General features: G+C 39.1%; 1 protein-coding gene across 9 annotated transcripts in view; it reads left to right on the top strand.

The window, feature by feature from the left end:
* Window positions 1-16,334, top strand: part of LOC126356123 (protein LSM14 homolog A) — a 99,437-nt gene that overhangs the window by 19,444 nt on the left and 63,659 nt on the right. For 6 of the 9 annotated variants that reach the window (XM_050006831.1, XM_050006829.1, XM_050006828.1 and 3 more), the window contains exon 3: window positions 4,581-4,779. In XM_050006831.1, the coding sequence (XP_049862788.1) occupies window positions 4,581-4,779 (199 nt within the window). Of the gene's footprint in view, window positions 1-4,580; window positions 4,840-16,334 lie in introns of all 9 variants that reach the window. The other 3 variants (XM_050006822.1, XM_050006824.1, XM_050006823.1) reach the window with 1 other exon arrangement.

The raw sequence follows: 16,334 nt of genomic DNA, 5'->3' as shown, positions 1-16,334 counted from the left end.
ACTTGCTGGAGGACGGGCATCCTCCGTTCACTGTTCTCTCGGGCCTTTGGAGCTTGGCTGCCCCTTTTCCTTCACGAATTTATGGCAGAGCGCACATTCTAAGTGCGGATGAACACTAATCTCTCGTGTACCTTCTCCCAAGAAAACGGGGTACCCAAGGGCTCTGTGTTAAGTGTTGTACTGTTTGCCATTGCCATAGATCCAATTGTGGATTGTCTCCGTCCTGATGTCTCAGGCTCCCTCTTTGTGGACAATTTTGCGATCTACTACAGCTCTCAACGGACCAGCCTCTTTGAATGACATCTTCAAGGATGTCTCGATCACCTCCACTCTCGAGCATCGAAACCGGATTCCGCTTTTCTCCGAGTAAGACCGTTGGTGTTAATTTTTGGCGTCGTATGGAGTTTCTTCCGCCTTCCTTCCATGTAGGCACTGTCAACCTTCCATTTGCAGACGTCGCTAAATTCTTGGTCTTATGTTTGACAGAACTGTGCTAGTTCTCCCAAGTTTCCTATCTTTCGGCTCGCTGTCTGAGATCCCTCAACACCCTCTGTGTCCTGAATGGTACCTCCTGGGGAGCAGACCTAGTGGTCCTTCTCCACCTCTATTGCGCCTTAGTGCACTCGAAATTGGACTGTGGAAACATAGTTTACTACTCTGCTCGGCCGTCTATTCTTCGGCGTCTTGATTCTATCCACCACCGTGGAATACGTTGTCTGGAGCTTTTTACACCAGCCCTGTGGAAAGCCTATATGCTGAGACTGCTGAACCTCCATTGTCCAATCGGCGAGCAGTCCTACCGAGTTGTTATACTAGCAATCTGTCTTCCATGCCTGCTAATCCGGCTCGTGACATTTTCTCGACGCCTCCTTGGATGTAGGGTATGCAGGCTGCCCTTCCTCCCTACTACCACTGGGAGTCCGTTTCCGTCAATTGCTCCATTCTCTTTCCTTCAACTTTCCTAAAACCAGCTTGACAACTTGGGGTACAGCACTGCCTTGGCTCCGTCCCCAGATCTGCCTGCTCTGTGACCTTTGTCAGTTTCCCAAGGATGGTACCCCTTCTCTTGTTTGTCGGGCATTTGCTGCTCTATGTGCACAAATGAAGGAAGCTACATTTATTGACACTGATGGCTCGAAAACATCGTTAGGTATAGGGAGTCCCTGTATTGTTGGTAACACCCCAAATCGATTTCGGCTTCCCGACCAGTGTTAGGTTTATACTGCGGAGCTTTACGCTGTTCTCCAGGCTGTCCAATACATCAGCTGCCATCAGCGGATACAGTATGTTATCTGTTCAGATTCTCTCGGCTCTCTCCTCAGTCTCCAAGCTCTCTACCCTGTCCACCCTCTAGTCCACCGGATTCAGGACTGCCTGCACTTGCTCCACTTGGGGGGCGTCTCGGTGGCATTCCTCTGGATTTCAGGACACGTTGGTAACTGGAAATGAGGTGGCCAATATAGCAGCCAAGGCTGCAGTTTCTTCTTTGGCCAGCTATTCACACGATTTCCTTCGCCGATCTACGGAATGTTTTATGTCGTCGTGTTGCTCTTTTATGGCACTCACATTGGTCGACACTTCCCAATAATAATTTGTGGAACGTGAAAGCTCTTCCCTGTGCTTGGATCTCTTCCTCCCGAACGTGTCGTCGGGAGGAGGTAATTTTTACTAGACTCCGGATAGGGCACTGTGTCTTTAACCATCATCTTTTAAGTGGCGATCCTCCCCTACTCTGTCCCCACTGCTCTCAGCTGTGGACGGTAAGACACCTTTTAATAGAGTGCCCCTATTTTACTCCGTTACACGCCTGTCTACAGCTGTCGCCTGATATATCGTCCATTTTAGCAGATGACACGCACTCGGCTGATTGCGTTCTCGATTTTATTAGTGCCAGTGAGATGTCAGTCATTTGAAGCTCTTTTTGGGGACAACCAAACCCCTTTCTGTAGTGAATTTTAAGCTTTCCTTCTGCTTTGTTTCTCCAATTTTTTTACTTCAGTTCCCATTGCTGTTGGTTTCCATTTTTGTTTTTTACCGTTTCCTAAGTCACAGACCGGTTGCTAATGACCATAGCAGTTTTGTGCCCCAAAACCAAAACAAAAAATCCTGTATGTACTGTCACAATTGTGTGTTTCTGTTAAGTCATGCAGTATCAAAGAGGATTGCTGGAGATAGTGGCTGACAATTACCCAAGAATGCTCCATGTGGAAACTGTTCTGTTAGTGGTGGGGAAGGTCATTTGTTATGTGTCGACATGAAAGATAATTTAAAAGGGAGCCAATTGCAGAAGTACAGAACTTTAAAGACTGTTGAACATTCTTCAAAGCTCTAGATGAACACTTAAATCTGTACTGATAACAAATGTCTGGCAATTAGCTATGACCAAATCTGCACCCACAATACATACTTGTGCTCTGCCTCAGCATTGGGCCTCAGTTGTCTTTCCAACATATACTATGGGGAATGAAGTTGTTCTCCCCTTTACCTCCTCTGCCGTGAGTACCTTGGACACACTTACCTAGGCACAGTAGTATGGAGCAGGACAGATTGCTCTCTGATCTGCCTCCCTGCCTTCCATCCCTCAGATACATTATAAACCAGTCATCCTAATTCTTAAAACAGCCAGTGATGGCAGGAGGCATTGTCAGTGAGCTTTAGAATTTCCTTCATCTTCGTTTCCAGGCACCTTTGCAGATGTTAGATTATTACCAACTGAAGCTAAAAATCTAGAAGGAAAAGAAATAAAGGGAAAATGTGATGGTAACCCAATAGTGCCAGATCCCTGGACGCTACATGAATTAGGCAGATTCACAATGATCCCTTTATGAAGTGGTATTTTCTCACATCGAATTTGATATGGGTTTTCTCTGCTTTAGTCACCCTCCCACGCCAAATGTGTGCAGGAGTTACCCAATAGAATTACCAACAGCTACTTTACTCTCGCCACTGAACTTAAACCTGTAATAATTCACACAGCAGTTAAGAGCCTTGTGGGAAATGATTCCCAGCTGACAAGTTTCTACTTGTAAACTAAGAAATAATAATACTGATATATATATAAACTTACATATGGGAAAAATATATTAAAAACAAAGATTCCAAGACTTACCTAGTGGGAAAGTGCCGGCAGACAGGCACAATGAACAAAACATACACACACACACAGAATTACTAGCTTTAGCAACTGATGGTTGCTTCTTCAGGAAAGAGGGAAGGAAAGGGAAAGACAAAAGGATGTGGGTTTTAAGGGAGAGGGTAAGGAGTCATTCCAATCCCGGGAGCGGAAAGACTTCCCTTAGGGGGGAAAAGGACAGGTGTAAACGCGCGCACGCGCACACCTGTCTGCACATACGACACAAGTAGACATCATGTGTCTGTGTACGTGTGTGTGTGTGTGTGTGTGTGTGTGTGTGTGTGTGTGTGTGTGTGTGTGTTTTGTTCATTGTGCCTGTCTGCCAGCGCTTTCCCGCTTGATACATCAGAACAGGTTTTGTGTGTACATGGATATAGTTTCAGGCTTTGATACTTACCTCTGAATGGGGTGACATCACACAAAATGATCACTGATTCTTAACCCTCACCTCTCCAGGAGGGTCTAAGTATGTGACAGTAGTAATCAGGCTCCCCTTTAGTCTCCACTGCCTGAAACCTGTATTGTGGTGGGATAATAAGTCACCGTAAAATGATGCAGGATGTGCTGCAACATGAACATCCATTAATGTATACACTTACATTCATAACACTTAATGTCTCAGCTAGTCAGTTAGCTTTCTGATTATCAAACAGTGTGGTGAAAGATTTGAGACTATTGGGACCTAGACTAAAATTTATTTCTTCCATGGGTAATTTAGCAAACAAAACCACGCACTCTAGACACAATCTGAGATTGTATAGTGAGGAAGATGTTTAAAACTAGACTGCATGACATGAACTGTGCTATAATAAATGTCACAGATAGCCTGCAAACATGTGCCTTGAGCTGGCAGGAATGTTTTCTGTGGTTCATCAGGCTGCAAGCCTAGTAACATTAGTAGGCCCTCAGGCAAACAACTGTACAGGATCATGTATTAAACTTAGCTTATTTTCTAGCATTTGTCACTTATGTACAAACATATAATTTGCAATTGTGCAACTTTCCTTTGTACACATGTGAGAATATGTGAGGAAAAAGCATCCTTAGATTTTCTGGGGTTAAATTTAATATTTGTAATATGAAAGTTAAAGTATCAAATAATTTTGAGTTATATTCAGAGGAAAACTTTCATGGAATATACTGCACAAAACTTTATTCCCAAATTGTTTCGTTGTTATTAAAACATTTTCATCTGTGTAGTCCACTTTTTATAATGGTAAACATTTTGAACTGTTACTGGCATTGCTTAAAATTAAAATAGTTTAGTTTTCTAGTGTAATGGAGTACATATTTGAACAACAGTTTCTTACAGATCCAGTGATACACATATGAACATTGGATACATGTTACTGTATTTGTTACAGTGCAGTTAAATGAAAATATGTTGGAATAAAAATGAAAAATCTTCACGCTATTTTAATATTTTCATTCAAATCTTATTTTTCAGTTGTCAGTGCCATCAAGCTTGTCATCAGCTGCATACCAAACACAAGGGTTCTCCCATCCTGTGCTTGGGCCAATGGGTCCATCATTGCCACAGTACCCGTCGTCATACAGTGCGATGAGTACTATGACAGGTCTTCCAGGTGCAGTTGTTCCTAACATCGGTTTGCATCCAGATCATCGCACAATAACAAAACCACAGAGTGAGTTAGTTATGCCTGTTCAAATACAGGATAGAGAACCTGCCAGCAATAAAGACCAAGGTGCGAGATACGGTAACTGTTGCTATTTGCCTGGGCATGCATCACAAAGCTTTCTACTTCATACGCATATAATTTTGAGGTATATTTTATGCCTCATGGCACTGAAGCTTTCCTTTTTGATTGTGGTGGTGGTGGTGGTGGTGGTGGTGGTGGTGGTGGTGGTGGTGGTGTAAATTGAATGTAATAAAACCTAAAATTGTTTCCAGTATGTGAACTGGGAGTATAACTAACTTCTTGGTACTCACATCAAGGGTAGATTGAAAAGTGCTATAAATTAGATCACATGATTTGATAGCTTATTTTTGTTCAAACATATCAGGCCTGCTGTGGGCTTCAGTTGTGACATCTCTTTCTTAAGATTTTGTATAGCCCAACTTGAGAAATTTATATGGCCTTTACACTACCACTGAAGACCTTGTTTGAGTATACAAATTAGTATTCGTGGGTCACTAATAGGTTTTTCAGTGTGTGAAAGACTTCACATGTAAATAGGTACACAACATTTTGAATTAAATTCTGTATATGACGAAACTGTATAAGGAATGCATTTTGACTATAAACAAACTGAATTGGTACAGTTTGTCTAATATGAAGTTCTTTTAGAGCAGTACATCTTCCCAAATGTTGGCTCTTTCAGTGGCAAATGTCATAAAGCTGGCATTGAAAATACCTTCATCCTCATTTGTTCCTAAATCATAGATTTCCTGTCTTCATGTTTGGCTTAGAGAATTTGTCAGGCTTGTTTTATAAACCAATACTATGTGTAAGTACATAAATTTGTGAGAGAATGAAGAAAATGAGAACCTGTTAATCAGTCAAACTTCCCATCATTGGGTTCTTAATATTCTTATTTTATCAAAAATATTCTTCTCAGTCTACCCTTTTACTGCAGTGTATACTCTAAGTGGTGGTCTACATTTATTGTAATGAATGTACATAGTTCTAGTGCAGAGAAGTTCCTGCATTAGTATAGTTAAATATTAGTGTAATTAACTAGCATGCTGCAGAAGTTTGTGGTACTTCCTAATAACCTTCTATATTTCATTTAACCCTGTCCGTTTTACTGCATTGGTAAAGAGCAAATATTTGAGATTGTAGTAAGGTTTGTCATTGACTGGTGAAGAATGCAACATCACTTAAAAGTGGATTTGCTGTTGGTGCCTGTATTATCTAATTTTTGTAATAGAGAAGTATTAGGATGTGTTTGTTTTTAAATGCAAGCTGTTTTTGGGGGTAGGGATTAAATCTTTAGACTTAATTGTTCTATGAGGAATTCCTTAATACATATATAAATCACATGGTCTCCAAAATGGAAGACTTGACTTAGATTATTCATGGATCCCAACTTCTCTTCAGATGGTCTCAAAGTTGTGAAGCCTCCCTGTGTCTGGAAACCTTTTATTTGATGTGTTCTTGTTCTACTGACCGCCCACTAAATGTTTGGTCATTGAAATAATTCTCTCATTTCGAGTATTTGTTAGGTTCTCGAAAAGTGATTAGCATCTGTAAAGGAGATGCTACTATGACAAATTGCAAAGTATTACACCAATGGAAAGACACGGTAAAGAATCAATGTCAGAAGAAAGCTGACAAATTCAGTACCTGATTGTGTATATAGCATATGGTGCCTCACTGTATATATTGCATATGGGTTGTAAAAGATAAGGCGCATAGTGGTGTACTACATAATTTTTCTGTTAACTACAAATTTATTAAGGTGTATTAAGTTTTAAAGAAGTCTTCTGTTACAGCTTTCATATATGCTGTGCTTTTAGAGTAGCACCACTCACCATTGTAATATAGCTTATTATATTTTGTGTTTTTTGCCTTCTCCATTAGTTTCTATTGAAACTTTCTGGCAGATGAAATGTTAAAATGGAACTAGTGTAGGACATTTGCCTTTCACAGGCATATGCTCTCCTGGCTGAGCTGTCCAGGTGTCTCATGACTTGATCTAATTGGTTTACTTTCACCAGTACCTGCCCTACTTTACCGAATATTCGCAAATGTTTCTTTGCATAGTTACAGAACTTGTGGAAGAAAGGATACTTCAGATAAATGGTTTAGTCAAAGCTTAGGATTGTCTGCTAAATAAATTTTCACTCTGCAGCTGACTGTGCTCAGCTGGTAGATAATGTTCCTGTTGTATTTAATTATACATATGACACACTACCTAACTTGAGGAACTGGTTGTTCCTTTGTTTGGGAGAGGATATGTTGGAAGGCTAAAAGGTGGGGCAGGTCACTCACACCAGGATAAGAGGAAACTATCTGTTGAGGTGAGGTTATTTTGCTATTGGGCTGGTAACTTTGACACACACAATCATTTTAGCTATTAACATAGTTGCAGAAAAAACAGCAAAGTAGTTCAAATTTCATAGGATTATTTGCACTTTCTGCCAGTAAAAAAATACTGAATAGATAAATCTGGCTCGGGATGGGCATTTGGATATGAATCAGGTTTGTGAAACACTGGATATACACCTTGGCTGTCAGTTTACTCGGAGGAATTGATGACACAGATACCTGTGTTTGTCTTCCAAGGCAAAGCAAAACTGGTAACATCTTGAACTGCATATCTGAAATGATGGAAGAAAATGTTACGAAAGTTAATAGATCATTGCAGTAGATTCGTAGTTCATGCACCACTGCTCTCTCCTCTTTCCCATTATAACAAGCTAGTTAGAGATAAAATAAATGGTTTAAAACTTAAAGACCATGCTACACTATTGTGCTAGAGGGATGAAATGATTACCTTTGAATGTGAAGTTTGATGTCCTGGCATATTTCTAGTTTCTGAATTCTCATGTGTCCACTTGGTCTCTCAAATTATCTAGTTGCCATTTTCAGATGTTTCCTGACTGCTGTGTTTGGGTGAGTGACCTATATATGAAAGTCATTCCATGACTCATACCAACTATGGCATATCTTGGGAACATGCCATGGGAATTCCATGATGTGGATTGAACCATAAGGCAGTGTGTATTTAAATGCCAACATAAAACAGTATTTCAGTACAGGGTCACTGTAGTCTGAAATCTCTCCCATCCAGTATGATGGGGAAGGTGTTATGTGCCATTGACATTGCCATCAATGTGTCACGTGTTGGAATGCTGTGAGGATATGTCTTGTTTGCTAAGTGTCTCCCACGTGACAGTGTCTTCAATTATAGAATGAGGTCAAAATCATAGACTGATGTCGGGGGATCAGTTGGGTGGGGACGGATGACCTATTCCCACCACTGTAAACAATGCTTGAGTTCTGCAGTGTGGGCTGTATTACCGTGAAGTATGATTGCATTATCTGAGACTACCACATGTTTTTGAAGTGTGTGTCACAGAAGGTGCAGCACAAAATTGAGGGTACTGGGCACTGATGGTGTGGCTGTCTGTAACAAGGTGACAGGCCAGAATACTGGCTGTCTTGGGCCAGAATACACACCTTCTCATCATTGCGTACCTGGATAATGCAGTTCTGTGTATTAGGCTTTCCACTCTGGTTCATATGCTTGTGCCCTGGTTTCATTAATTGCAGTAATGTGATTGAGCATGTCATTCTAATCTGGCTCACATTGCTGTGGCTGGTCTACTATCGCTTAAACTTCTGCACCTCTGTTAACTGTTGTGGTACCCATTTTGAACACTTAACTGTGCACATTAGTCATGCCTAACATTGTTACTCTAGACATACCTGCCTGTGGCATTAATTTCTGCACAGTCCAACATAGATTACATTAAACACTGTTCAATAACAACCATGGGCAGGTCAGTAGGGACAGGTGTGGGCTGCCCACTTACTGGAGAGCTGTTGTTGCTGCATGCCTGCATTATCACCCACTGCTGCTTGCAGTTTCACAAGACACTGAGTAGCACTTCTGAGTGACAGTTTTCACACAGGCTTGCTGTTCCACTCCCCTGACATCAATTTTGTAGCATGACCAAGCTCACACATTTTCAGATGCCGGTACTAAGCCATCCTCACATGTTGTTACAATCTGTTGGCTTTTAAATGTATTCATACCTGTTCAGGTGATGGCAAATGTTTGCGTGAGATATATTAGTTGCCATGACTTGCAGAACGAACCTCAGATGTTCACTGCTACCCTCCATCACATCACATCACTCCTGTGGGTGTCAATCCAACTGTCACTGTGGATTATGGATATGATGAGATGTGGTGCAAACTGTTACCCCTCAGTCTTAACGGTATTGTTGCCGACTGCAGACATCACTGTATGGGAACTTTGGATTTTTCTTGGCTTTGTAAAGAGTTCCTCACCTAAGTTGCAGGCCACAATCTTTGTTAGACCATATCACATACTGATTTCATTGACTACTACAATCACACAATCCCAGGAGGAGATATAGGTTAACAATCCTAGTTTTTGTAATCCATATGTGGCACCATGGTTCGTTTCTGAGTTATTACCGGGCTGCATACAACATGAATATTCTAAAAATTGGGAAAAGGTCTTAATTTTGAATGAAAAGTGGAAATACTGGCAAAACTTCAGTATATTCTGATGTTGGTTACTAGAAGTTCACTGCCAACCCATGCTAATCCCATTAGTCGTACACAAACTCTTTCATTTACATAAACAAGTTCATGGTAATGTATTTCCTGAAATACGACCAGCAACTAAACATAGATTGTTCTTAAATCAAAATGCTCGCCACACAGTTTATTGGTGTTAAATGCACTCAAGTTTTTCGTTACTTACCTGCTCAATATGCCATGTAGTATTATTGTCTCTTCTCATGCACAAAATTACTTAAAAAATCCACATTTTCTAAAAAAACACACACACAAGAATAAGTGCCTTCGCTTCAAAGCACTTTAGAGGCATGTAGCACAACTAAAACTGGCAAAATATAACTTCCTTTGGAGCTCATAATACACATGACCGAATCATTGAAAGGCTGGGCTCTGACTACTCTAGACTGCTGTAAGCATTCTAGGTCTCAGAGAAGCCGTGCGATGAATACTCAGTTCTGGTTGGTCAATTTTCTTTAAGGCCAATATAAAAATACTATTTTCCCTTGTTACTCTGGTCTTTTCATGACTAATCGATCAACAAACAACTCACTTTAGAACTGTACTTTTCCTGAAATAAGTATTTAACTTTGATACTTTATTTGTACTCTACATTATTATTTTCATTTGCACTCAAATTAGCTTTCCTTTTACCATAAACTTACTTAACATGTTAAATTCCCTTTTTGCATTCACACAGTCGTAAAAATTTATCTCGCTAGTTCGTACAATGTTTTTCAGTAGAACAATGATGTAAGTATTTACTTTAGACCACATTCACTCATCATTCACACTACTAAAAACATACAAAACTGTAAAAGCTTAAACTAAAAAGCCTTAAAGAAATAAACAGAACAATTAACAAAAACATTCTTTGTCTGCTACTGTACTCTGGTGGATGAAAACTAAAACTGTGTTCTAAACTGAACGTGCTTCATGCCCTCTGTCACTGTGCACTTCTCCAGATACATAGGCTCTACGCTGGTGATATAAGGCCTCCATGCCTCACACCTGCTATGACTAAAGTTTTTCTGAAAATTTTCGATTTATACAAAATTATCGATCCTGGCTTCAAATTTTAAATCTTCCAAAAATTCTTTCTTGTTAACTAAAATTAAAAATTTCTTACTCTGGACTTAACAGTCTGAGTAACCTAGCCTAATCTTTTAATTTCTTTATAAAAATAATTTCTTACTTAACAAAATTGATATAAATTTTCAACATTTTAATAACTTTCATGAAAGTCTTTTGAAGATAGCTTTTCACTTTTTTATTTAAAGGTACTGTGATCTATGTCCTTCCATTTAATAATGGTATTTTATCCTACATTAGCACAAGCACATTACTAGTCATCACATAGATTTTGAACGTTTCTGATTATGCCGTCTTTGCATTGTAGTGTCCATAACATTCCACCATTCTCTACATACGTCTTTCCAGGATTTACATGAAACGTTGTCCCTGAAACCATGATTCTGTCTGATTACTTTCTTCACATACATCCTAATACACAATTGCTTATTTTACAAGGAATTATTTACAAATTTTGCATTTTGTATTAATGTGACCTAAAGTGAAAGTAAATTTACAGTGTGGTGTTTATATAATTTAATCAGCAAGAGCAAATCCACTAGAAAAGTTATTCAGGAATTTATTTCCTTTAAAATAGCAAATTAGTTTCTATAAAGAGCTAGTTGCTATTCAAATCAAAACTCACTTGTTCTTCACTTTAAACTCAACAGGAGAAAATTTGTGAAACACATTTCACACACAGCAAATATTTACAAACATTTTATAATACATAGTTACCACTTTATACAGTGTCTCCTTGCATCACTTATCTCCATATTTTTTACCACTATTGAACAGAAATAATGAACCCGCTTCAGATAATTTGTCTCTGTGCACGAATTAGTTACTTCTGATACACAGGATCCAGACAGGAGCTATATAAAGGCACCATGCCTCACTTAGCATGACAAGTTAGTATACTGTGTTTGATCCTGGCTGATGGTATGGCATATTTTGGTGTGGTGTCCATGTTCATGGTACCTCTCATAACTGTGTGTATGGATTCCCCATTGTACGCCTTGCTGTGCTGACAAGAGGCTTCAGTAGACCACTGGTTTTAAAGACCTAGATCATCCTTTCTTGAACCTAGGTGGTGCATTTATCAGTAAGGCAATATGATACACAATGCAACTCAAAATTAGGCAGATGCAACCTGCATTGGTGAATTGCATAGGAAAGTAGTTGAAGCAACTTAATAGTTTCACATACGACTACAGAACTCGTGCCATATCCTCTGATGCAGCTAGGAGTACTTGTTGCTTCACTAAACTGCATCATACGAATAACATGTCACCAGTTGTGCCTAAAATTTTTTCTATGTAAATGAAGTAAAAGTACACCTGTTCTTCTACATATTTTCTCAGTAAAGCTTTCTTTTCACATAAAATTAAAAAACCACACGTTTTTAGATCAGTGTGTGTGCTCTGTTGTGCTGGCTTTCTCATCAGGTTCTAAGGAAACTATTCTTTTAATGAAATTCAGTCTTTAGTTTAGTCCCATATCAGTGTGATACTGAACTGGTTTACTTTTCACTTTTGCCCACAGTTACTGTGATACTTTGCAAATAAGTGAACCAGTAAGTGTGTTTTCAAAAGTTTGCAGTGAAGAATGTAGTTGCTCAGCAATTTGTTTTAGGTCACACATTGCTTAGGTCACACTTTGCTGTGTACAAAATATAGGTAACACATTAAATTGTGATTGAAGGAGACAAATAACTCCTCCCATTCTCAAGAAATTGACACTAATTGGAGGTTGTTAGTGATGGGTTTGTCAGATGTTGCCACGAGGCTACTGCCATGTGTGATGGTTTGATATGCAGTGTGTAGAGTTCTCGTGTTTGTATGCTGCCAGTAAAAGGTGAAGCTGGAAATGGGTAGACAACAGAAGTCATCAGCTGATGCTATCTAGATGTTCTGTGTTACTTTGTCGATGCTTCCCGATTCCAGAAAACTTTGAAACGTGTAAAGGAGATACGAAAGATAATTCCTACTACTTCTGAATGAGTAACTGTACAAAGCAAAGTACAACAGATTGGGGTTTTTCTAAGAGACTTGTCTACTCCCTAGAGTTCAGGACCCACTCTACGCCATAGATGGTGACTGACGTCACTTCAAATAGTGTTTTTCTGAATACTCCTAAAGCTATATCGTACTATTTTGCACAATTTAACAATAGTAAAATCACTATGCTAGCTTTATTAATTTGTAATCATTATTTATTTATGTATGTACAACACTGGATGAATTCATATACAGTAAAGAACTTATCATATCATAATGAGTAGCCTCTCACGAGAAACAGCAAGTTAAATGTGTCCTGCTTTGTCAAAGCAGCTGAAACTAGTTGCTCCATGAAGTGGGAACAGTCTATATTTAATTTTTAGAATTCGTGAAATTTGTGCCGAGACCTCACGAGAAACCACAGCTGAACTTCGGTATATTTATAACATTGTATGGGTGCATCCAGTACTTCCTTTTCAGTTCCTTGAGCTTTAAATAATAAGTCTCAATAAATCCTCTTTAGAAGAGCTTATGATTGCAACTGAAACAGAAACATTAGTCATGTTATCTTGTTGCTTGCCGTATTGCAAGTTGAGAGTGTTGGACCGTTGAGGTTCATTTGACATCTCAGCATGGTGAGAACTAAACCATACTGTCAAGGCCTGAGGGAGCAGACAAAAGACATCAATGGTGAAATATTTGGCTGGCTTTGCTGGAGATATTGCTGATAAATAGGATGTGTGATGCCTCACGGTGTTTCAGCTTTGAGGCTGTTGTGATTGCAGATAAATCAGTGCCCTGTGACCAAGAGTGTAAAATACCTTCATGCTGAGAGTTTGAGTGGTTATTGCAGATTTGTAGATGCAGATCAGTGTGTAGGCTTTCTTTGGTGTGCCATGTTGCCATCTGGTTTTCATTCTGCTGGTACATCAAGAAATGAGGATGCCATTGTATTGTCTCCATGATAAACTGTAATTTAGGGTTTAATGAGTTCTAGTGATTGAGAAATTCACCTAAGCTGTTCTATCCATGTGGCCAAATGACTACTTTCACATAATGGTAGGAACAGCTCGGCAGTAGTTTAGAATGCAGCAGTGTCTTATCCATGAAATCTTCCATGGACAAAGTAATCACTGTCAGTGACAGAGGACACTCATGATGTAAGTGTCCATTAATTTCCATTGAACAGGAAATAATACAAGGAGAGCACAAACTGCAAGTCTCATCTTGTCAGTCTTGAATTTCTTGCTTGTCAGTTCCACAGGTTCCGGCAATAGTACCTGGATGAAGATAAACACTGTCAAAGCTCACCAGCAGGTTGCTATCATTGAGGCAAAGTTTTCGTAGAAATTCTACAAATTGAATAGACTTCAGGATGTGATGTTATTTCCCAACAGATGGACTAGGGGGAGCAATTTGGTGGCCAAGCTCTGTTCATTGATCCTGTTTTAATAAGTATCAGCCACAGTGGGATTCCCACTTCATGGTCTTCTGGCAGCCCACATAGTTGTGGTTAAGCAGCAACTCATGGTAGAAGTTAGACATTTATACATCGAAGGTACTTCGAAGAATATTGTGGACAAATTGGGAGACATGACCTGGGTGGATGCTGGAGAGTTACAGTTAACTTCGTACCTAACTAATGGAATGTGCATTTGCTTTGTAATATTAAAGCATGAAGGAACACGTGTATGAACTGAGATTTAGCTCTTATGATCATCTTGTCTGCATTACTCACTTCCACACATTTGTGGTAAGGTATTATGGTGTCAACAGAAAAATAGTTACCAGTGTTTGAACTCAAGATGCTGTCTCCATTTATAAATAATAAAAGTATACAAATAATCATAATGAAAAATCACTTCTCCCCCTCAGCTTGAAGTGATAACCAGTTAGTGTGGTAGTGCTCCTGCTGTATAGGGAGACAATCATAAATATCACTGATATGGATGTAGAGACAGTTTTTCTCCTCACCACATTGCTAACCAGGTCTTCAGACAACTTTTCCTGTTGGCTTGCATTACACAGCTCAACTATCACGCACCTTAAAGAGAACAGCTGTCGACTGTTCATGCATTACGTTCCATGAATTCTTGGACTATTTACGTACTGCTAGGTCACCTCATCATATTTTTATACTTTCTTGCCCTTTCAGGTGCTGCTCAGTAGAAAGTGATACATTTGAACTCCACAGACCATTTCCTAATGATATGATACATAGAAATGGTTGAAATTGAACTGTTAAGGATGATCGGCAGGGCTGAGTGACCGCAAACCCTTTTTAAACGTGGAGCAATATCTAAAATAATGGAAACAACCAGTTACCTGTAGTGGATGGATATGTGGTCCACAGGAATGTACAACAGAAAGCAGCATTCATATTAGCTCCGAAGCTGTAGCTGTTGTTACTCTAACAATAGCTCACACATTAATAAGCACAACTGCACACAGTGAAACATAAACTCCTGTGCCCACAGCAAAGGTAATATCACAGTAATGTTGGTCAGTCACATTGCACACCATTGGTCCTTGAGTGTCAGTCTGTTCAAAAAAAGAATGGGCCAATGATGAACATGATACACTTTGCCAGCATGTCGTACCCGGCCTACAGGAGAGAAATGCACTGAACTAAAGTTATCATGCAAGATGGGGGCCCATTGGTAGTGAAGTTCACCTGCTTCTCAGAAACACATTTGGAAACCATTGAATTATCAGCCAATTGTTTCCAAATGCATGGCTGGTATGATCACCTGACCTCTTTCCCTTCGATTTCTGGTTGTGGGATACCTGAAAGACAGTTTACCAGGGAAACATTCACACATGTGCAGATCTGAAGCACAGCATATCAGGAGAGGTAGCCAGCATACCTATGGACATGCTTCATTCTGCTATGCAGAATGTGCTCCTCCACTGGGCAGTGATGGGTGCCATATTGATCCCCTTTTGTAGCCAAATGGTACCCATATATAATGGTATAGTGTACTGTATCAACACATTAAAAAGTGTTCCAATTGAATTGATTCTGCAATATTTCTCTTCCCCATGTCCTTGACATTAATTCTACGAAGTTTGGTACTCGTATGGTAATTAGTGTGTATTGTAATGCGTAAAATAGGAAAACTTTAATTATAACTACCCGCTATTTTGAACATAGATTTTTTTTGCATCATCTGACTCCTGCATTACAGTTGATTGATGCCAGAAGTGCATATGTACAATATATTGATCTTAAACAATGTAGATGTATTTAACATGTTTCTGCTTCTTGTATAGTAACACAATTTTAAGAGTCTGTTTGATATTGTGAATGTGATTTTGAGAAGGCACTTTTGAATTATAACTTATTGATGTAGCATGGCAGGAAGTGTGGCATAATGAGTTCCCATATATCCCAAATATGGTTACCATACTTCCAAATATTCACTGACAAAAAACCTGACTCACGTGCAAAAAAAACATTTAATTTGTCAAAAAGAGTGAAAATAAATACTGAATTATGCAAAATATTGAATATGCATGACAACAAATAATCTGTCAAAAATAAGATTCTGACAAAGAATGAGTGTGGGAGAAAATAAAATAAAACTACTATAAAACTATTTTTTGCTGTCTACAGATCTGGTTTATATGACCAGATATGCTTTTTCTGATAAGGACTTGCATTTCACAAGTCTGATTCCCCTTGACATGTGAATCTTCATACTTGAAAATGGCCTAAGGCTGAAATCTAGATTGTATAACAAAGTAAAAAATATTAGTCAAGTGGTGGCAATGCCATTCAAAAAATTTACCATGGCTGTGACTCCAGCCAAAATGAAAATAATATCAATAGTTTAATTTTCATTTGTCCCAATTTTAATGTAGTTTTCCCATAATAGCCAAAGTGTTAAT

This window comes from Schistocerca gregaria, chromosome 3 (assembly GCF_023897955.1).
Source record: "Schistocerca gregaria isolate iqSchGreg1 chromosome 3, iqSchGreg1.2, whole genome shotgun sequence".
Lineage (NCBI taxonomy): Eukaryota > Metazoa > Arthropoda > Insecta > Orthoptera > Acrididae > Schistocerca > Schistocerca gregaria.
This window is presented reverse-complemented; position numbering and strand designations above follow the sequence as displayed.